This window comes from Agelaius phoeniceus, chromosome 7 (assembly GCF_051311805.1).
Source record: "Agelaius phoeniceus isolate bAgePho1 chromosome 7, bAgePho1.hap1, whole genome shotgun sequence".
Classification (NCBI taxonomy): Eukaryota; Metazoa; Chordata; class Aves; order Passeriformes; family Icteridae; genus Agelaius; species Agelaius phoeniceus.
The window spans coordinates 38,690,360-38,713,350 of NC_135271.1; the positions used below are offsets into that span (position 1 = coordinate 38,690,360).

At 41.4% G+C, this 22,991-nt stretch overlaps 1 protein-coding gene and 1 long non-coding RNA gene across 4 annotated transcripts; one reads left to right on the top strand and one right to left on the bottom strand.

Annotated features, from left to right (window-relative positions):
• Positions 1 to 1,802: 1,802 nt before the first annotated feature.
• On the bottom strand, positions 1,803 to 17,149 carry LOC129122656 (leucine-zipper-like transcriptional regulator 1 homolog). Of its 3 annotated transcripts, XM_077181629.1 has the most exons (9): positions 16,961 to 17,149; positions 16,343 to 16,450; positions 9,360 to 9,611; positions 8,534 to 8,613; positions 7,672 to 7,750; positions 6,109 to 6,155; positions 5,226 to 5,346; positions 4,139 to 4,325; positions 1,803 to 3,802 (listed from the first exon to the last, which is right to left on the bottom strand). In XM_077181629.1, the coding sequence occupies exons 3-9, from the start codon at positions 9,511 to 9,513 to the stop codon at positions 3,136 to 3,138; spliced, it is 1,335 nt and encodes a 444-aa protein (XP_077037744.1). In that variant the 5' UTR covers positions 9,514 to 9,611; positions 16,343 to 16,450; positions 16,961 to 17,149; the 3' UTR covers positions 1,803 to 3,135. The 3 variants fall into 3 exon arrangements, with proteins under 3 accessions (XP_077037744.1, XP_054492573.2, XP_077037743.1); XM_054636598.2 differs by lacking the exon at positions 16,961 to 17,149 and having other exon boundaries at positions 16,343 to 16,954; XM_077181628.1 differs by lacking the exon at positions 16,961 to 17,149 and having other exon boundaries at positions 16,336 to 16,954.
• LOC143694530 (uncharacterized) lies at positions 6,202 to 14,689 on the top strand. Its single transcript, XR_013183091.1, has 3 exons — positions 6,202 to 6,777; positions 7,929 to 8,050; positions 14,462 to 14,689. It is a non-coding gene; the product is annotated as an uncharacterized LOC143694530 (long non-coding RNA).
• Positions 17,150 to 22,991: the final 5,842 nt, after the last annotated feature.

A 22,991-nucleotide genomic window follows, 5' to 3' on the forward strand; every position in this document is an offset into this window, starting at 1 on the left:
GTGTTTCTGTTAGTAACTGAAAAAACCTTCTTTGAATATCTGCATTTTAGAAGATAATATTTCTGCCCTTCATATATTTTAATGTTCAGAAACTGAATGTCAGTTAAAACAATGAGGTTGTTGAGATGTTTAGTGCTGATCAATTTGTTCCCTTATATAAAATTTATGATACAACAGCACATCTTATGTCAGATGAGGTTGCCAAGAATTCTGCATGCTTTTGCATTTGTTCTATGGACTGCATTTCTGTGAGCATTGCAGATATGTGCAAGGTTCCCTGCTTTTCATAGACATTCTAAACAGCCAACTTCAGTGGCAGCCCCTTCAGTCCCAGCCAAAAATGGGGTGTTGTGTTTTGTTTCTAAATATTTGCCACTAGCTGGAGTAATTCCATTCATTATTTCATGCAGGCCACCACTGAGCTTTCAGATGGCAGCAGCTTTTAGTCACTTGCTTGGGCCTGGGATGAATTCTTATTGACTGCTACAGTTATGGAGAAATATCATAAGCACATCCACAAAGGCTTTTTTCTGCCTCTCTGAAAAGGTGCCTGCAGTGGGAAAAGAGGGGTGAGATGCTCCTGAGAACCTTTTTGGTGTAGCTGATAGCACTGGCTAAGGTTTGAAAGGGGATATGATCAGGAAGTGTCACAGTGGTGTGAGCAAGGATTGTGTCCCTAGGTCTGGACACTGGAGGGTACCTGGAATATGGTTTGTGCATGGCCAGAGTGGACTGAGGTGTCAGGCACTCCTGTGGGCATTTGTGGGATGCAGTCACTTCAATTCCCAACACCCCTCTCTTCCAGCTTGAGCTCACCCTTGTTTTCTGAAGACCTGGGAATGGGCCACAGGGGGAAAAAGATCCTCCAGTAGCTTCAGCAAAGCTGCTGTAGCACAGAGCCCCACTTCAGGATCAAGGCTCTCTTCCCTTGCACAGCATGGCTGGGCCCAACTCCAGCTCAGCCTCCCAGCCCTGAGCTCCCATCCCTGCAGCCAGGCCTTTCCCGAGCCCCTGCTCTCCTGCTGTCCTGTCCAGGGCAGGGAGAACAGCAGGGCCCTTAGGGCCAGCTCGAGAGGTTTGGCATCCCTTAGTGATGGAGTGGGTGTGGTGCTGCCAGTGCCGTGCCCCCACCTGACCTGGCACATGGGCAGAGCCCAGGGGAGCCAACAGGGGAGATGGGCTCGCTCCAAGCTGCTTTTCCTGCCCGTGCCAAGCCATTGCCTTTGGGCTGGCTTCTGTCCCGCCTGCGTTGGCTCCGAGTAAATGTTAAACCCTTCGTGGGGCTGCCAAAGGGAAGAGAGTTTGAGGGGGCAGGAAGAAAGGAATGGCAGAGGCTGGATGGCATTTTCCTGGGGCTCTTGCACATCCCCAGGATACCGCTACCTGCCAGGAGGCCTTGGCGTGACTTGGAGAAATCACTGGTTTATTGTTGCCCTTTCCAGTTAAATTTCCTTCCCTTGTCAATCCTAGATAAAAGGCTGTATGTTACGGCAGCTCCCAGGATAAAGCCAAAACAGACATGTCAGTCAGCACCAAGAAAACAAGCTGCTGATTTAAGACTGCAGTGCTGAGTACATGCTCAGCTCAGTCACTGTATTGATGTCCCTTCCAAACAAACCTCAAACTGGGAAATTCTTGTTCTTGGAGGAGAAATTCAAAGCCTGGGCAGCCCTCGAAGCCGGCTGAAGTGCAGGGAAATGACGGGCTTGCAGAATCGTGTTCCTTGGTCAGAAAGGTAAGTTCCTTGTTCAGTTAGAAAGTACACATATTTTAGACTCACAAAGGTGAACATGAGCACACAGTGATAGGAAATGGAGCAGGCTTTATTCATGTGGTAGTGTACAGTCCTCTCTGTTTCCAGGTAAGGGTCATGGATGGTCCAAATAACTCTTAAGCAGCTTTTGCACATCCACCTATAATTTTCCTACTGAATTCATGTGACAGTTACTTGTGAAGAGATGATGAAAGTATCTGTAAATATTCTTGAAATCTGTAAATTACTTCAAAGTCGTTATTCCTATGAATCTTTTGGAAAGTGAACTTGTCAAATATTTGGAAGTATAAACTTACACTTTCAGGTAATTTCAGATACCAGCAGCTCTTACAGACAGCTGCTGTTCTGTCAGAAGGCCGGTATTTAGTAACTTCTATGGAAATAAATGCTTTGAATGCTGGACAATATTACCTTGCAAAACAAGCACTTTTTCTTTTCAGCAAAGAAAAACCATATATGAACTCAGAACTTACTACTACAGAGAGGAAATGTGTAACAAGTGCAACGTAGGGTGATAAAAGAGAGATGGAGTTGGAAAAGCAGAAATCTCTTTAGGGCTTAAACATGAGTTACCAGTGGAAACAGCCCATGCTTTGTGCCACTCTGTCAAGCCCTCCTCTTTCTGTTCCCTCCCCACCCCACTGTGGGAAATCAAGCCCTTTTGATTCTGTGTTCAGCCATTAAAACCAACACTCATTTGGCACATCCTTTGTTCTCACAGGTATAATGCCCTTCCTCTGGTCCTTGCTGATGATTTCCAGGGGGCACTCATTGTTTCACTTCCTCAAGGTTATATACAATCCTTGAATATCTTCTAGAATTCAGTTGCTGATTTGTCTGTTGGGTTCTGTTGTCATAGGCCATCTCATGTTGCCAATATATTGTACAAAGGACACTCAAGAATATAAAATCTTTAAAATCTTAGAGAACATTCATGTTAAGACTAATTGAACCCCTCAAATGTGACTGTGTTTCTCTCTTATGCCATGCAAAATGAGCAAGCTTTGTCCCTGAAATGGCATCTTGTGGAGCCAGCATGGGTTACTGCAGTTCTGATTCTGAAGGCAGCCTCAGCCATTGCCAATTTGAAATGGTATGAAGTGACCAGGAGAAAAGTAACAAAAAGAGCAGCATTCCAACAAGCTCCTCTCAGAAATCACAACTTACATGCAAGTTGTGACTTAAATATATGTCAGGTTTTGTTAACATTGTAAAAAATCTGTTCACAGCAAGTATGAGAAGGTTTAATTATTTTTTTCCCCAGCGTGCTGATAGGAAGCTGAAGACAGTTGCAAGCAGTTGGTTTTCCACCTACTGCCACGGTGGTGGAAATTTATTCCTTCACTTTGCAAGCAAAGCAATCACAAGCAATCAAACTCCATTTGCCTGAAGGAGATCTCAGAGAAGCTGGACAAAGGTTTGCCCCCGATGAGCAGCAGTGTGTTGGTCCTGCTGATCCCACCCCCGGTGGCCACACACCCCCAGTCAGGTCTCTCCTCTTTACCCACAGCCTGAGCAGCAGCAAAAGCCTCTCCTGAACAGGCCAACAGAGGGAGAGACTTGTCCTTGGACAAACAGCTCCTGTCTCTCTTTGGGCCTAGTCCTGTCTCTGAAGTGGCCTGGGAGGCAGGGAATTCTGCTGGCTCCAGGGGCAGGCTGAAGGTTTTCATTTCGATGGTGTTGCTCCGCTCTGTGGGCTGTGGGCAGAAGAAGCTGCAAAAGCCCGAATGCCTCAGGATGGGCACCAGCTGGGGATGGTCCCTCTGCTCACTCTTGCAGTGGCTGGGGAATGCGTCAGTGAAATCTGAGGTAGTTTGGAAATCCACACCAATTCCTAAGATGCAGTGATACATTTTAGGAGAAAAGTTTCCCTTTGTAGTACTACTAAGCTTCTTCCATGTCTGCGTATGGAAATGATACTTCCAGAGGTCATCATAAGGGCTGGAATTTGAAATCCCTCCACCAAAAATCAGCATAGAGTCTTTGCAGACTATTGAAGCGTGACCTACCATCGGAGGAGGTCCTTGGCTGAAGGTAAGAGAAACCAGCAGTTAAGGGGAGACCAAAAAGAAACTTAGCACTGATTTTAGCTTCTGTTTTCCTTTTGACTCAGAAGGATGACTGCTGAACAGCTGCATTGGGACATCAAAATTACACTGCTGACAGCTGCATCAACGCCTTGCCAACAGCTCTCCCGAGCAAAGCCAACTGGAGCCCCAGGCATGGCAGCAGCACTGCATCCTGATCTGAACAATCCCTGCAATTACCAACAGGGCATCGGCTCCCCCTCCACCCGCACGGAGAATCAGAGTAAGACGAATTCTCTTTCTCTGCTCCTTTAGTGTAACAAATAGAACAGTTTACCTTGTTCTGATGCTGGACCAGCTGCTGCTTCCAAAGTCCCACCTCCACAAGTCCCTCTGTTCAGTGAGCCCCAGCAGCCCCCCAAAGAGGTACATGGCTGTGTGATAAACCACTGCCGAGTGGCCGTGCCGCGCTCCGGGACCGCTGCTGTGACAGGGGCTGGAGACACACAACCACTTCCTTGTATCTGAAACACAACCACTGATTTATAGATGGATCAAATTTACCCTTTTTGAGAAAGGATTTGCTTCCTGGAGGAGGTAGCTATTCAGTTGGAGAATAAGGGTTTCTGCTCTAAGTTTATTATGAGTTAACATATTAAATTCTGACACTGAAAAAGTGCATTTAAAAGAATCAGTTTTGAAATAAACTTTTAATGAAAATGTCAGATGCTCTGTGACAGATGCCATGGAAATTTTATTTACAGAGCAGTTTTTCCTACAGCTTTGTCAGTTCATTGACTCTGATACAGAAAGATACTTTCCTGGCTGTTAGAGAGAAAAAATCAGTCAACAAAAACATTAATTCATTAATGTCTATGCTTATTCTCCCAGTGAGGGAAGGAAGGATGAGATAAACTCATCATTTATTTCAAAATAGTGGCAGAATGGCCATCAGATAACAAGTTATGCATTTAGGAAATCTCTGGGAATCATCTCATTTGCAGTAATCAGACTGGTAATGAATATGCTAATAAACTATCTCCTGTCAGGTTTGACTCCCCATGGTCAGCTGGAGATTTGAGATCAAAAGATGACATTAATAGGCTGAAATCAGGGTCCTTGCTCGGTCTGAAAGTTTTTAGTAATGCTTGAACAATTTTAGTGGGTAGTAAACAAACATTCTCCCTGATTTTGAGCTGTAAAACTGGCAAATACTGCAAAATGTATTCCAGTGTAATAGTCTAATTAATTTCAGCCAGAAATTAATTGAATTTGACACAATTTATTACTAAATGTTGTCAAAGAGAAGCCAAAACTAACTTACAGGATTTCTACTGACAAGAATTTTCTTAGCAGAGCAAGCTCTCCTGCTGCAGCTGTTGTTTTACACTGGATCAAAACCTTATCCTGCTTTTTTAACTTACCAAAATGGAATTCCCAAAACTCCTGAGAAATGCCTTTGATGCCAAAGTATCCCCCATAGATGTACATGCTGGAATGGTACACGACTGCACTGTGACCTTTTCTGTTAGCTGGTGCAGAGCTCTAGAACAGTTCAAAAATAAAAGCCTATAAAGTCATATCAGCAGCAATATCTGTCTTGGAAATTCACCTTTATTTTTCCCCACAAATAACCCTGCAGTCCCAAAATTTCTCTTGACTCCTCCATCAAGCAAAAGTAACCAGAGTGGCAACTGTGTCACATCTTAAAAAAAAAATAATTCTGGGTGCAATTTCCAAGGTATAGAAGCATTGTGATGATGAAGTTTCAGTAGCAAGAAATGAGTGATTCCTAATGTGTAGTGATACAAAATCAATCTCAAAAGACCAAGCCACAAATGCTTCTACTCAGGTTTCAATTAGAAGTGGCAGTAACTTGGTGAGTCCACGTGTTCACACTGAAGAATTGAAAAATGCTGCAGCACTTCACGTTCCAAAACGTATTAGCGTGGCTGCCAATCTGTTTTCACAACCCTACTTTTAAAAGCACAGGCTTCACGTATGGTTGCAATATTCCATTTAAAATTAGTTTTCTTGATAAGGATTTCAGAAAAACAGAAGCAGCAGCAGAGGAGAGGACTTAACTTCTTATATAGGACTTAAAATTTAAGAGCAGTATTTTTAAACACTGTTTTGAAGAAGGAAAAAGCCTTAAGTTATTGAAAGTGCAAAGAAATAAAGTACAGCCACATGTCTCTGAAGAGATGAGATTGGAACTGTTTGGGGGAACATATTTCAAAGCAATCTGTTTAATCAACAAAGCAACAGGCATTTGATTCACACATTCCCCACTTCCTGGCTCCTTACCTCCGTCTCTGCTGGTTCGTTGCAGCTCTCTGTCCATCTTGCGGAATCTGGGGATTGAGTTAATAAAGCGCAGTTTAGATCCCGCACCACAAGAGGACACTCCTCCCACAGTAACTGCTCAAATTGCACAGCTCATTTTCAAGGAAGTCTCGTCCTGGTGTTTTCTACTTGACAAGGCTGAAGAAATCCTGCTAGGACAGCAGCACTGACAGACTTCAGGAGACACAGTTTGAACAGTTTTCCTCTGTCCTTATCTGATACAGAATCACATAGGTGCCACACTGTATTCCCGTTTCCTAAAGCTGAATTTCATAATGCAGAAGTAACCTGTGATTTTCATCATTTTGTGAACTTGTAGGAATCCCAGATTTCCCTATGGATGTATGACTCCTTTTGCTTACCACACACACACCTTATTATGGCACACTTATTCTTTCTTGTTCTTTTTCAAAGGTCCCTTAAATAGCCCTCAAATAACAGCCAGCAATCACAGATCTGCGATCACCGTGAAGGAGAGGAAATATCAGATAACACAGCACAGAGATACAATGAGGAATCAGTGCAGGCTTGCATTACTTAAAGCTATTCTTGCCAAAAGATTTTAAATAATAACTATGAAACAGCTAGACACACAACCAATGTTGAATAACTCATTTCCAATTTCCACTGGTAAGTACTGTGAGTAATAAGATGCTTTATCCTTTAAAATATATTCTGAGGCTTTTCTTTCTTCCAGCAGGTTATCTCAGACAACTGGTGTAAAACACAAAGGAAGGGTTGAAAAAAACCCCATTGACTTAAAGTTACATAGTGAAGTAGCAAAAGAAGACAGGAAACTTAAATCTTGGTCTGGACACAAGATTTACCAGCTCAAAAAGAAATGAGCCTCTCTCTCTCCCCTCCCAGTCTGACATCAAAATAACAGCTATTACTGTACACAGGATTTCCAAAGGGCGAATCCATGGTGTATGACATTTCTATTAAATTCAAATACTGCACTGTATTTATTAGAATACACACTTAAGAGATCCCAAATTTTTGTTCTTAGGAGAAAAAAAAATACATGTTATAAAATGTTGATGTTAATTTCCCACCTTATTTAATTTTTGATTTCTCTTGCTCTAGCTTATGTGTTTCTTCAGTAAAAGTACAAATGAGATATATTTTACTGATCTACTTTCTTTCATAAGAAAGTAGAAGCCAAGAAAGCTTGGTTTTAAAATATATGTGGCATTAAAAATAAAAATTAAATAATACATGAATTATCAGGTCTTATGATCAAATAGTAAATGTAAAAAGGAGTGAGGGAGGAATGGAAATTCTGAGACTTTAAAATACATACAATTTTCCCATATAATCCTCTCTAATTGAAGTAAGACCTGCATCTCTGATAGCTGAACAGCCTAATTTGGAGAGGAAAATATGGACACAGTTTTACACTCATTACTTGTTGTAAAGCTTAATGAAGGCTCTGTTACAAGCAGCAGAAAACAGTTTGGTTCTCATTATTTATTACTGCCTATGGAATATCCCATGGAAAATACTGGGTATTGTGTATCATACCAATGTCATATATCCAGAGAGGAGTTTTTGCTTGTGTGAAAGCAGAATCCACCATCCCACCAAAAATATACAGGCTGCCCTGCAAAATAGACAAATATTTGTCACTTACAGGAAGGCACATAGCATGCAAATAATTTTAAAAACAATTCTTAAATGCAAAGGTTGCTATCGGCAAAATTTAGTTAACAATATGATGATCTTTTAACAATCCCAAAAAGCCACCAATTTTTAATTATTCTCTCTTTATTCTCTCCCAGGGTGAAGCCCTGAAGAACATTGTGCTGTTTAATGGGAACAGTATTTCAGAACTGCTCGTTTCTTGTCAGCCTGGGGCAGCTTCAAGGCTGGGAATCTGAAGCTCTCTTGAGGCACTGCTCAGGTATATTGGATTATGCATGTTTAGAGAAATGTTTCCTTGTGTGGAAGCTCTTGATATCCTAAATTCTGTCTTCCCCTCACAGGCAGGGCTGTAATTCTTACTGTGCTTTACTCCCCCGTCCCTCTTCTACGCGAGTTCTGTAGTGAATGTTTTTGTGCCGTGGCTGATCATGCAAATGAATTCAGAGCAACTGTTACAACTGCACAGATAAGTCAGAGAAAGTGCTGCCAGGGTCTTTATCTGGTATTACTGCTACTTATTGAGCACTGACTGAGGAAACCAGGGGGCTGCTGCAGAGCTGAATTACTTCCACTCTGTTCAGAAAGATTTCCAAACATAGGTATAGCTACATCCAGAACTGCATCAACACAAAAATGCTTTCTGGGCATAGTATTTCAGTACATAATACCTATGGCGTTTTATTGCACTGTATAGGAGGAAATAAAATGTCAGGATATGGACAATATAATCCTGGTCTAGTACCTTATAAGCCACCATTGAATGTTCTTCCAGTTCTTCTGGACCATCTCTTGAGCAATCCAACATTTCCCATTCATTTTTCACTATAAACCAAAGCTGAGGTTAAGACAGTGGTGCACTCAACACATTAACAGTAGGGAAAAGGTGAAAAGGTGGGCTTTGAATGTGGCTGTGCTGCGTAAAATGAAGCATTTTGTCATCTTTCCTCTGTTAAAAATGAAATATATTAATTTTTCTATTTAGCAAATTTAAATATAACAGTAATAGTTACATTTAAATACAATAATTGTTACTGATTGTATTTTAATTGTTACCTACGTCAAATTTGGACAATTCCATGAGCATGAACCCCAGTACAATTCTGTTTTATTCCAGTAACAACTGACCAGGCAAAACTATACATCAAGTAAAAAAAATACCAAGGCTTATATTTGATAGTGCATTGATACTACAAACCTACAAGGTATTGTATTCACGTGTTCCCTTTGTGCACTCTCATAGGCATAAACTATTGCTGTGTTAGAGAGTCAAGAAAGCTCATTGATATCCCTTGCTAGAACCAGGATATTTTAAATGACTCAGTATTTTTGGTTGAGGAAAAAATACCCCAAAAACAAAAGGAACTGAACTGAAATCAAAACTTTGTGGGACACTTGCAAGAGGAGCAAACACCCCCCATCTGCCCAATGAACAAAAAGCAGTTTATCCAGCCCTGTGACAGAAAGACCTTAAATGAGGATAATCTGTTAAGCACAGAGCATCCTCAACTTCACTTTGACTGATGTGGAATGGCTTTAACCCTGGCATTCAAGAGAAGGGGCCAGCTCACCTGTGTGGTATCTCCAGAAGTCCCTCAGCGTGGTGCTGCCGTGCCCTCCGTAGAGATAAACAAAGCCTCTGCAGACGGCACAGGCGTGCTTGTACCGGTCACAGGGACGCGGCTGCTGCGCCTCGGCCGCTCCGCAGGCAGCTCTTCCCTTCATGCTGATAACCGGGATCTTATCCAAGGATCAGCTTGCAAAGGGCTACATGTCACAGGAGGGTCCCAAAATATCAGGGATGGGGCTAAACCCTGTTTGGTCTGCAAAAAGACAAAAAAGGAAAAAAGAAAAGTCTCTACCTTATGATAAAATGTTACTGTGTTTTCTTTTCAATCCCCTCAAAAGCAACAGTGGACAGCTTTGTCCATCTGTGATAGTACACTAACTTGAGTAAAGCACCTGAAATTCTGACTCAGATTCTTGTACCAGTGAGGCTGGGACAGGAACATTCCTGGAGCTGAAAGTTTTCCAAGGAATATCAATAAACTGAAATCGGTGAAGCTCCAACACGCTACATTTACAATACCAGGGCTTGGTCTTTTTTCACAACTAAAAGAGTACTTTAGACAAACCTGTACTAAAAAAAACTTTGGAAAGAGTGAATATTACAGATGGAAGTAATGCATTAGCAGTTGTCCAGAATTTGTTTAGACTTTTATCTGTAAACCTGCTGAAATGAGGATGCATCTGGAAAAAAATGACACCAGCCCTTCCCATGCCACAAGATGTCACTGTGTTCTGTGAAGACGTAACTACCAGGAAAACATTCTTCTATTAACCCTCTTCAAAACAGTGGCTTATTTTAACATAGATTATTTTACAAAGCACACCCAAAAAGCCCCTAGCATTAGACCAGATTTTGGAATTTGTGTTGGTAATGTGTCTGAGGTGGCATGTCACCAAATGGAGTGACAGTCTCCCAATTCCAAGACTTTTCAGTGGGAGCCAGATTCCAGCTGCATTGAGAACCCAGGATGGAAATCAATAGGGAAGAGTCATTTACCTAAGAGTAATGTGTAAATCCAGGGCAAGCTGTACTTAAACTTGAGGAAGAACAAAGATTATAGTAAAACAAGCTAGATACAAAAGCTAGTTATATTTCATATTAATATGAAATCATTGTACCTAATTTATCAGTCAATTAATTGCTAAAATTTACCCTTTTTAAGATTGGAATATATTCAGTGACAAAGAGATGCTGGAGAATCTCTTGCAGCATATTTGGGCAAGATTAACTACTTCAGTTTTGTGGGGATTTTTTTTCATGCAAACCAGTATTGTAAGCTATGACTGTAGAAACTGAAGCATATTCTTTGTATGTTTTCTCAGAAGGAATACAAAGATGGGTGGCAGTTACTAAGGGTGCATTTCTCATGTCCAGGGGAATTAGCAGATATGAAGTAATGACACGTTATAGGTGTGTAAGTCCCTAATGCTTTCTGGAATCCCATTGAAAAGTGAAAAGCAGCTGAAGGCATGAAACAGGGATTATCTCCCTAACTCTGCCAAGCTTCTGAACAACCACAGCCAAATCATTCTCTTCCACAACTAAATGGGGACAGTCACTTCCTTAGTACAACACTTCAAATTTGCTGATGCAGTGCAGTGTAACAGTGCCAAGGTATTACTGCTACTGATATCATTAACTCTGAAAAGGGTGATAGGTTACTAATACTTTACATAGGTAGAACAGGCTTGTCCCCTTGCTGTTTGTGGTTTCTTTCTCAGTTATAAAGCTGGTTATTCTTCTTCCTACATATTTCTCCTTGTTTTTCTTCCTCCAAGCCTTGCCTCCTATTGTACAAACATTCAGAGATGATGACAGCCCTGATTTCATATAACAGATCAGCAATGAAGTCCTGTCCAGTTGTTTATCTAGCCCAGCTGAACTCTTGCAAGGCAGGTGAGCAGGATGGGATAACAAAAGGCCAAGCAGTGATGAACTGAATGGGTGTCACCTCTCAGTCACACCTTTTCAGCATGGGCTGGCCCTTGTGAATCTTGGCTATTTACTCTCAGCTGAAGCATTCTTGGAAGCAGACCTACAATCCTGAACAATCAGTTAACTGCTCCACTTCAGAGCTGGGGAAAAAAACCCACCAAGTTAATCATAAATCTTGCTTTTCATCATTGGTATTTTAAACTGCAAACTTGACTCCCTATCAAGTTTGTCCTGTCCTTGATTGCCTGTCTACAGAACCCAACCCATCAGAGTTCATCTACTGTCAACCTGAGCAGTCCCATTTCCAAAGAAAAGTTGCTCCTCTTCTGAGAACAGCACCACTGAGCCTTGTCCTCTGTGTCCCGCACCACTGACCTCAGTTTCAACTTGATACAATATCAGTTATCCAATAGGAAGCTCTGACTTCAGGAAAAAAAATCCAAAAAGACAACTCTGAACATTTTTATTCAACTTTTTTTTTTCCCCAAAACAGCTGTAGCACACACAAAAATGTCTGCTGCTCTCCAAAGTCTTCTGCCATTCCATTCTAAAAATAGCTTCTGTGCAATCAATCCCAATTGTTAAAGGGCTGGAGGAGCTGAGTGGAGGGCCTGGAGAGCTGCAATTAGTGCAGTAACTATAGCACTGAGTGTGTATCAATTAATGGCGCCCCACTACTGTTTCATAATACAAATAATTCAGGAAATGTAGCAAGACAGGAATTACTTCAGGAAATGTAGTTTATATGTTCATTATATAATTATTTATATTTCTGATAGATGTGGTTTCTCAGACAAATGATTTATTTATTTAAAGTATTGCTTAAATAGATCTTCAGTAAAGCATTTTTCTGTCTCAACCCCTTGATTCATTTCCATCTGTTTTCAATACACTCAGAAAAGTTTCATTTTTAAAATGATCAAGCTTTTTGGAATATAATGAGATATGAAACCACTAGTATGGGGAGGGGCCCAAGTAGGAAATCTTGTTCTGTTTTGGGGCTTTTTTGTTAATGACCCAGTTTTCTGAACTCAAGCCTTGAGCCTTTCCAGGCAGAACACTGCATTTTCTCACTAGGCAACTTGATGTTTTACTGCTTTTCAAAAATAATAACAGATCTTCCCATTTGTACTTATCCCAGAAACCTTGGCTCTGGAGGTGGTTTTATTGTAAGTCTTGTTCTAACGGGACTGCCTGCATGAATGAGGAAACTCTGGTGACTTGCAAGGCCCTTACGAAGTTTTAGAAACAAACCCAACTTGTTTAGAATAGAGAAAAAGGCTTTTTTTCAGTATATCATGTTTACTTGCAATGCTTCACTGTGTGTGATAAATTTAGTATCCTCTGGTTTGCTATTTTATTTTTTACTAAACTCAAGATAACCTGAACTGTTTCTGTGGTGAGGTTTTTTTGTTTTGGCTTCGTTTTTTTTCAAAATACAGGAAGTAATTTTCAGAGATGCTCAGCTTCAGCTTCACCCTGAAAATGTGAATGGCTCTGGGACTGTTGGGTGTCTGTGACAGTTCTGTATTATTAGCATTCTGTACTGAAATAAGGGCCTGGCTTTGCCACGTGTTGTAAAACATGCAATTACCACATGACTGAGCTTACAGTGCAGGAGTCAAGACAAAAGGAAGGGAACAGAAAGAGGTATTGCTCCTTACAGGGAGAAGCTGAAGGACAGAAGGAGGGTTTGTAAAATGACAAATCAAAGCAGAAGACACAGCTCCATCCTGATTTCAGGGTTCAGAAGAAAGACAGGTACTTTCAAGTACAACAGTAATATCCCTGTTTTCTGAATAAAGCTTAGAGCAGACATACTAAAAACTGACAGAAAAACTGGACAGCTTTTATTTGAATAACTCTTAGTTGAATTTTAACAGTTTTAGGGCACTATTTGTAAACATGATCACTGCTATATCTCAGTGCTTCAAAATGCTTTTTGACATGAACAGGTATTTTAAAGGGGGCAACTCTTCTGAGACAGCATATATTGCAGTTTCTATAACATGTTCTATTACATGTTATAAAGCATATAATCACATTTTCTCTAGGCTGTAAGGCTCTGTATGTAACTGCTCCTTCTGGAGAGAGCAGTGCCATAGCACCGAGGGCATTGGCACCTTCACTGCATAACAGAGAGAACATCATCAATCTCTCCCAGAGAAAAGCTCACTGCCTGTTTCTGCAGCTCTGCAGGCAAGAGATTGCTTTGCTTTAATTCAGATCACATTAATATTAAAGCTTTAATTTTAGAAGTTCATAATAAATTTATGTTTGTGTATCATTGCAAAATTAAAATTTGCAAATTGACATTATTAATACATTGTCTTTTTTTTTTCTAGAAGCTTTCACCCAAGAATGAAAATCCTTTAGTTGTTAGTGTTTTGTAACACTATTTCATTTCTGTTACAAAGTGAATTCTTAAGTAGTAATAAATTAGCTTATTAAATAAATATAAATATATGCAGTTGTATTTTCTATATGCTAGGTATAATTCTTATTTTTAAGTAAACAAATTTATCACACAGAAAAATACAAACTTGGTTTAGAATAATACAGTAAATATTTCCCAAATATGGTGGAGGAGGAAGTATCTGGAAAAAAGAAATTCAGTATTTTAAATATTTCTGGGGTTGTTACATTTTTATATACACTTCTAGCATATGAATCAGGAAATTGCCTTTTCCACTGTATTTAAATATGTTTTATGGTAAGATGAAAGTGAATACATTTTTCCCACCTTAGTTTCCTTAGTAAATTAAAATTTCATTTGCTGGGGATTTTTTGTTTGGTTGTTATTTGATAGTTTGTTGGTTTTCTTTTTTTTTTTTTAAAGAATGGGGTTTCTTTATAAACTAAAAATTAGAATATATAGTTTTGATTAGTAGACCTCCCCAGGTAATCTGTTAATTACAATTTACATTTGCAATCAATTATTTAACTGCATCTCAATTTTGAATGAAGTTTCTGACAAAGAGCTTCCCTAAATGCACATCCATGGGTGGCACAAGTATAGCATGTTATGGATATAGAAATCCAGGGCAGCAACCATGTCTGAGCAAAAGTTTATGCTCATATTCAGTGTGTGTATGGGTTTTATTTATTTATGGTCCTTAATAGGATATTTACTTCAGAAACCTAATCTGCTTTTTAAATCTTATTTAGGGTCCTGTTGGTGACTCCACCCATGGGCAGAACTCAGTCTCTGTTGTGGTCTCAGCACAATGCAGAATGGAATGGACACCCTGACTCTGAAGTGCTGCTGCAGCAGGGAAGCTCTGCAGAAATTACCCGAGACAAACAGGTGATTCTGCATCTTCTAGGTATGACAGAGAGAGGAAATACAGTTCCTGGTCCTCAGACTTTATGAGAAAAGAAATGAGAAATTCCCACCACGTTCTCAGGGCAGTCTTAAGATGTATTTGGCCTTTTAGCCTTTCCTTGGAAGTAATTTGTACTGTCACCACTGGAGCAGGTCATTTCAATGCACAGGTCATCACCCTTCCCCCAGAAATAGCAGTTCTCAGTGTTCCTAGAAGGCATCATTTGGGGATTTCACAAAAACTAACTGGCTGGATTCTTTCAAGGTACAGTAGGCAGGTCCCCTGGAGACTGAATGTAATAAATCTGTCCTTAGGTGTGACTGAATGCATCTTCTTGACAGCTTGTGACCTGCTGCTGAAGTAACTTCAAAATACTTTATTTCCTAAGGGAGACTCTACTCACACTAATTCACAAAATTTTCTAGCTTAGGAAGAAAGACTGTGGTTGACAAAGGAGTCAGTGGCTGCTCAGCCTGACTACTCTCCTCAGGCATGAATTAAGGTACTAGAGTATATGCCTGACAGCTGAGAGTCTTCAGTGAAAAACTGTTATCTTCCATTAAAACCAAAAAGTCAGCATTGAATTTTACTTGGTTGTTCTTTATATCCCCTGACTGAGGAAAAGAAGCATCTAATAAAACACTCAGTCACACTTACAACTTAATGCCACACTTCATGGAAGATAGACATTGTGTTTTTCTTGTCCCTGTGACATTTTGCCCTTAGACAAAAATGCAGCAATGAGATAGAGAAGACATACAAGGTTATGAGAATAGCAGAAGCTGTAGTTTAAAGAAATATGAAGGAGGAAAGAAAGGGCATTTGGCAATCAGAAAAATAAAAAGTTCCAGCTGGCAGATACTAAAACATTCAGATATCCTGTTAGAATCAGTATGAGTTTAGATTATTCTGTATGGGAGAAGTCATGAGAGACTTGTGTGAGAAAAACTCAGACGGCACAACTGGAATGACTGTCAGTCATGACTGGAGAAAAAGCTGAGTACAAAAAGATCTTTTATGGGGAGATGAATTTACACCATCAGGTGAAAGATGGTTGCATAAAAACATGATATAATTGCATAAATGAAATAGATTGCAAAGAGAGGAATAGCTGCATTTTAGTCTGGCAAGGAAAACAAAGGTGTCAGCTGACAAAGAGTAATAATAACTGTGATGGTTCACTATAACCTTGATGCCAACAGTTATTGGGCTGCACCATCAAATGGAAAAAAACGAAACCCACATCATTTCAATATATAAAAGAGACAGAAAGCATATGAGTAACTTTACACATACACGTTGTCGCTCCAAATTCAAATGGAATTACTCATGTGAATAAAACCAGTGATATGCATGAGCCTGCACAATGTAGCCTAGATACCAGAGCAAAAGAAGGACCAACTCTTTTGTCAGAAGCCTGAAAAAATGTTTTGCAAGCTGTTTTCATATTCAGACTCCAAATGACAGGGTCCGTTTTGGACTGGAGTCCAGCCTTCTGAAAAATTCTCACTCCCAGCTGACATGATCCAGTATTCATCCCAAGCCAGATGCACTTTGGCTTGGGTTTTGGATGGTTGCATTTCTTTGTTTGTCTTTTGCTCGATAGAAGGCATTTTGTGCTTTATGCTCTTTGACTGTGGAAAAGGGAATGAGCAAAAAGAGGGTGGTGAATCTCCTAAACTGGAAGCAGGCAGCAAGAGCTCTGGCAATTCCTACCACAGACCTCCTGCGCAGCATCGCGGAAGCGGCAGGTCCCTGTCCCCAGCGGTCTCCTGGCTGCTGAGCGCTGAGGGCGCTTCCTTCCTTTCATGCGCTTTCTTTCTTTTCGTACCTTTGAGTGAAAGCGACTTTGTGCACAGCTGCCCACAGCCCCGCCGCCCAGCAGTGCCGCGGTGTGCCCGGCCAGGCTGTGCCGGTGTTCCCCGGGCTGCTGGGCGTGCATGAGCGCTGCTCAGTGCCCTCAGCGCCTTTCCTCAGCGCCCTTCTCCCCCTGCGGCCCGGGCGCTGCTCCTCGGCGGGCCCGGGCCGGCTCTGGCTGCTGCAGGTGCCCCCTCAGGCCTCTGATCCCCACCACGGCTGGGCTTGTCCCCACCGAGAGGGGGCCAAGGAAAAGAAAAAAAAGGAAAAACAGCCTCTGAGCCGGCCGGGGCGGCAGGGGTGCACCAAGCCCGGCCGCGCCCGCTGCCGCCTCTCGGGCCCGCCCCAGGCACTGAGCCCGGCGGGGCAGCGCTGATCCGCGGGCGGCAGCGGCGCGCCCGTCCCCTACGGCCGGGAGCCCGCGGCAGCGCCCCCCGCCTCCCGGGGGCAGCAGCCGGGCGCCCCCGCCCTCCCCCGGCCTTACCCTCCCCTCCCCTGCCGCTGGCGAGCCCGGGGCTGGCGGAGGCGCGGCCGCTGCCCGGAGCCTGCGCGGCGCCGCCGGGGCTGCTCGGGGCCGCCCGCGCCGCGGGTGGGGACGCGCTCAGGGCCGAGCGGGCGGGTGCGGGTCCCGTCCCTGTCCCTGCGGCGGGGAGGCTGAGCCGAGGATGCGCGGGGTGCTGCGGGCTGCGTTCCTTGCGGGCGGAAAACGTCTCCTAGTCCTTAACTGCCCTGTTAGTCATGGGGAAAGTGCAAAATCTCGTTTCTGGCCTGAACGCAGCCAGAAGCAAACATCTCTATAACTTTTGGGGGTTTTTTCTGTGGTAGTGGCTGTGGGAAGGGGGAGGACGGAGAGCGGTGTTTGTTGGTGTGCTCCGTTTCAAGCCCTTTCAAGTCAGCGTTTAGCCAAAGATCCCTTTGCACGCTTCTCAGTGAGCCGCAGCCCCAGCGCTTGCTTGGACTTGTGTCCTTGGCTTTCCGTTGGGCTGCCACCGGCTCGCTTTTTTGCCTGTTTCTCGTTTACAGCTACATAAGGCTTCAGAAAACAGGAATGAAACTCCCCCACCCACACGTGCATCTATTTTCCATGCTGACATATTTCCCTGCTTTGAGGCGGAGGCTAAAGCTTTCCCCTAAGCATTGTTCCTAAAAAAAGAGTTACTTAGGTAGCTGCAAGTGAAGGCCGACAGATAGACCGGGTCCATAGCAATGCAAAGCATATGGTGTGGAGTATATAAATAATGCAAATACATTTGATTTTAATATATTATGTATATTGTATCTGACTATAGTAGTGATGTGCACTTCTGAACTTTTTTATTCTAGAACTCAGGTGTTATTAAGAGGCGAGGCCAGTCCAGAGCTACAGTGCAGCACTTTCTTCCAGCCTTAATTGTGTTCTCCTAGGGATTAAAAAAAACACCAACAACCCAACAACAAAACCCAAACCCCAAACCAAACCCACACATATTTCATAAAAAGAACTCTGAGATCATTAGCTAACATTTGGAAGTCCCTCAAATTAACATGCATGAAGGACTGTGGCCAAACTCCCACTGGCTCCCATAAAAGCAGTAATCAGTCCTTCAAGTAAGATTCTCCACAAAATAACACCCAGAAGCCCCTGCAGAAAGGATTGCCAATCTCACCATCTGACTAGATTAAAAACAGCAGTAACAATGTGATAATTGACAGAAGAAACTTCCCTGACAAGGAATGAATCAGTGTTTATTTTTAGCCTTTCCCCCAAAAGGCTTTATTTAAATGAAAGATTAGCTAATTATTTCCGTCGTTGTATTGTCCACACTAGAAACAGGAGGTGGCAGATCTGCACTTGTCTTTGGCTCTTCCTTTGAGGTCTGCACCCTGGAAGGGTGAGATTTTGCCAGTTGTCTTTTCTAGTCTGATCAAATATGAACAGTATGAAGGTTTCACTAAATTTAGACGCCCCCCAATCAATTTTTTTTTCCTGAGTAGAAAGCCCCAGCAAAGGTGTCAGAAAATGTAAATTGTGATTGTGTCCATATCCCACCTTGGCTCAAAGCTTCTCTTGCCAGCAAGTCATTAATCCTGTTGCTGCAACTGCCCACTGCAGCCTTTTGCACTGACAGAGCACTTGCATTCCAAGAAGATAATTTCCTTTCCCTGTGTACAGGAGCCAGCAGTAAAAATTTATCTAGGAGAAAGCAGCTTACCTAAGAAAAGACTAGAAAAATATTTGTTCTGTTTTACTGGTCAAATGTGAGGAAACTGTATTGATCCCTTAGGCACCAAGTAATATCTCTGTTTCTGATAATAAGCATTTGGGTTCTGCTTTTTTTGAAGGGAGGACTTATTTTTTCTGATTTTTTTTTTCTTCTTACATTTTTTTCTGATTTTTTTAATTAATTGTGGACTGCAGCATGGGTTTAATGAACAGAAAAATAATCAAACTGCTTTGAAAATGTCTGAGGATACTTTTTTTTTTGTTATTGACTTAACTGCTGTGGAATTAAGACAAGTAAATTACTCATTGTTTCATTCCACCACATATCCATAATATGATGATGGCTACAAAGCACACAAAGAGCTGATTTACCAGTCTCACTTTCCAGGTCTCAAAGCAATTGTACCACACAAAATTCATAAGTCAAATCGCATTAATTTTAGTCCTGGAGAATAAGTCTCATTTTCAGCATTTGAGTCTTTATTTTTCAGTGCAAAATGTTTGTGTATGTTTTTTTTCCACACTTGTTAATATTTCACACAATTTTGAATATTACTACTTTGGCCAGACCAATTCTAGGTAAAATACTTTTGTACTAATTTAGTGTATACTTTTCATTCTTGAACAGAGTGAAATGTGAAGTAGAAGTGATCATAAAAATGTGAAATTCTCAGTTTTATGTGCACCCCACTGATCTTTTTCAAAAGTTAGAGGGAGAAACTCTACTGTTGTTTTGCTCTTAGGAGCAGCCTGAACATTCAGCTGCCTGAACATTCAACTGCAAAAGATGCATCAAAATGGAATTTTTCCTAGAAAGAAAAGTATTGTTTTTTCCTGTTTCTGCATCTCCTAAAGAGACCTGGCAGAAAGGGATGCTCATTGGGATTGCAAGTATTTAACAGCAATGGTGCCTCCACAACCCCAGATAACTCAGTTCCTGTTCAGAAGATGCCTGTAATGCTAATGGGAGCATTGTATGAAATTATTTAATCTGTGGGCAATCGGGCCAAACAAATCCATGAATCATTCACAATCGTTCCTACACATCTGCATTGCAAGAGATACAAAGGAAAACATTACAGATGGGGGGAGGGTAAAACAGAGAATAAGGTAGATCAGTACAACTGGCATGAAATACATGGGGTCTTAACCAGAATTTATTTTATTGGCTACAAGCCAAGTCCAAAAAATAAGTGGTTAGAGCAGAATTTGAGCTCCTAAGTCTAAAACTGAGATAGTGGAAAAACCCCAGTGAGCTGTGTCTGACCTTGCATCACGCCTAGATTCCCAAACCACGTTTCCTGTTTATACAGGAGCAATATTCTGCTGTATAGAGCCTCTCTGTGTGCCTAGATCTGCACCAGTTCAACAGGGCTGAGCAGCTTGGCACTCTTTCATATCTCAGCTCAATCAGGAACTAAAAGCTTTATGTTGCTTTATTCAGTTCCCCAGAGAGGCTCAGTTCAAGAGGTAGTCCTCAAACCTCTCTAAAGGATGCCAATCAGACTGAGTCTTGACAACTGGAGCTGTACCTGTTCTCTCTAAAAGACATTTCTGTGATCTACTAGGGCAGGTAAAGCATTTATCCAGGAAGTGGAAGGTCTGAGTTCAGGGCCTGTTCTTTGCAGATCAGAGGTACCAGTAGCCATATTGATGTCTGGGTAAGTATTCACATGAAACCAGCCTCAAAGCTTGATCACTCACAGTCTCAGCTCCATCCCCTGCACAGGGCACTCCAGAGCAGGTGATGAAGCTCGGTACAAGGATGCTTAAATGAGCACTGGTGTGTTCCTCTCAGATCTGACTAATGCCATGCCAGCAGAGGGGGCTGAAAAGTAGCTGAGAGGGTGGTGGTAGTACCTCTGAATATAGCTGTGCCAGGGGCCTCCCCCTTCAGCATGTTCCTGCTGTTAAGGAAGCAAAGATCTACATACATCTAAACTATTTCAATATGGAAAGCTGATTTTTTTTTTAAAAAAAAAAAGAGGTAAATTATCAATTTTTAACAGAAATGTTCCTCTCAGCCTAGCAATAGCTACTCAGGAGTGTGAATTTGCAGCTAACAGGTTGGTAGATAGAAGCAGCACTGGCTGCTGGTCAACTCTCTGGGAATGCCTTCAGTGAATACAGGTTTGGGAATTACCACTGGATGGCAATCTTGTGCCACAGAGGCTGTAACCACCTGTGATTTTATTTGGCTGCAAACATAGACATTTTTTAAAGGCTTCCACTTCTTCCAAGCACCATCATAGGTACTCCATGTAAGGCATTTAGTTTAATTTAGAGTTGCACCAGCATAGCTGGGACAAGAATATGAACCAGATGCTGAGAAGTGATATTTTGACTGTTAATTCAATTATTAAAGTTTTGAACCATTTATGAGACATAAATACAAGGAGCAAGAGTAGAGGCTCTGGCCATGAAAGACCAAGAGCACCCAGTATCATACTCTGTTATTACAATCTACACTAAATTCTAATCACTGACCTTTAATGCCTAGTTACAAGCAAGTGATTTTGCCCTTAATACTGCTGTATTATACACAGTATTTAAAGGTACAAAAAATTTCTACTACGGCTGGCTTAAAACAAGAAGTTATCTGAGTTTTGAAAGTTAACATTTGAAGTCTTTGTTTTAAACTTTCCAGTCTATGTATTTAAAATGTTTGGAGAGTGTTTGAATAATTTCTAATCCCAAATATTATGTTACTATTTTGAAATATTTGAATAATGGCTCATTTTTTTTTACATAGCATAATAATTGTGTAAAAGTCAACATTTTTTTTGAGAAAGTATTTAGGTTTTTTGAAAAGGAATCAATTTTGGACTAAATCTGCATTGTTAAAAAGTGGTGATTTTTTCAGCTCTCTAGTGGAATAGAATCCTATTCCAAATAACTCTTTAGTAAAGATAACCCATTTGGTTTAATGTTCTTTGTGCTTGTTGTGTATCAATGGGGTGTATGAGAGAACACCAGGAAATTACTGCAAGTACATTTGAACATCAGGGAAATATCTTCCTTAAATTTGTGCTTCTGCTCCTTTTCTGTTGGTACTGATGGTGACACCTCTTTCCCATTAAGAGCTTCAGTTCCCCAACCCCAAACTTCACAGTACTCTGAACATGAGGAATATCTGACAAGTTCAAGAACTCCTTCAGTAAAGTCATCTTCCCTACCTTCCTTTTCACTAAAACTATCACAAGAGCTGGTAACCAATTTAAGCTGAGGTGTTTTCTATTTTGGGGCTGGTAGCATATCTCTGGTTTCAGCCAGGGAAGGAAGTGCTCAGAGTTTTATCACAGCCAGATCTTGTGATTTACTTGGCATAACTGGAAGAAGGAAACTATGTAAATATGGGCTAAAGCTTATTCTTGGGAAATGCACAGTTCCATGGACTTGAGATCTTTAATGTATATTTTTGGTTATTCCTTGCTGTCACTTCAGTTCTTTATTTGTAGTATGAGAATAATAATCCACAAATTCTGTGATGCTTGACAGAAGAGTTATTTCCATGGGCTAAACGTACTCAGAGGCAAACCTGTCAGGCTCAGGGTAAGAATGTTTCAGCACGCCTTTCCTTCCCTCCCTGGTTTTTAATTCTAAATTAAGTCAATTCTAAATTGCACTCAATTGACTGTAATGGCTGAATAACACAGCAACTTGAATATACTCAGAGAATAGGCTGGAAACTATTGTCTTCTCATATTTCTGCCCTTCTGTCTTTACACTTGATGCTGGGACTTTGAGCATTCCCAGTTGACAGGATAGTCTGCAATTCCAATTCACTTGGGTCTCACCCACTTTGGTGTATGTACCCTTGCCATTCACTGAATAGCTGATAGTTACTTTAATTTTTAAAATCTATTTTGTGGCAATTCCCCAGGTCTGTGTTCTTGTTTGTGGTTTCTATGTATTAGCTATTGTAGGTATTGGTAGTTGAGAGAGATGCTCTTAAAGAAAAGTTACAAGCTCTAGGAAGCATAAGTGGAGAACTGAGATCCAGGGAAATAAAGGGATTTGCCCAAGGTCACATGCAAGTTTTGTGGCACTGTTAATCTACCTGACCTGATTATCTAAGGCATGTAGGCACCAATGCGTATTTAGGTGCATGTATCAGCCCCAGGAATGCTAAACTGGAGAAGTTAGTTTGGGAAAATAAAGGGGGGGGAAAAAGAATAAAAGGCATGTTTGGCACTACTTGAAGACTTTTCAAGAAATTTCTACTTTCCCATTCTTTGAATACTTTGGAAATACATAAACGCTTGAGATCTGCATTTTAAAATGTTGTTTCAAGCTGGAATAGCATCTGTTA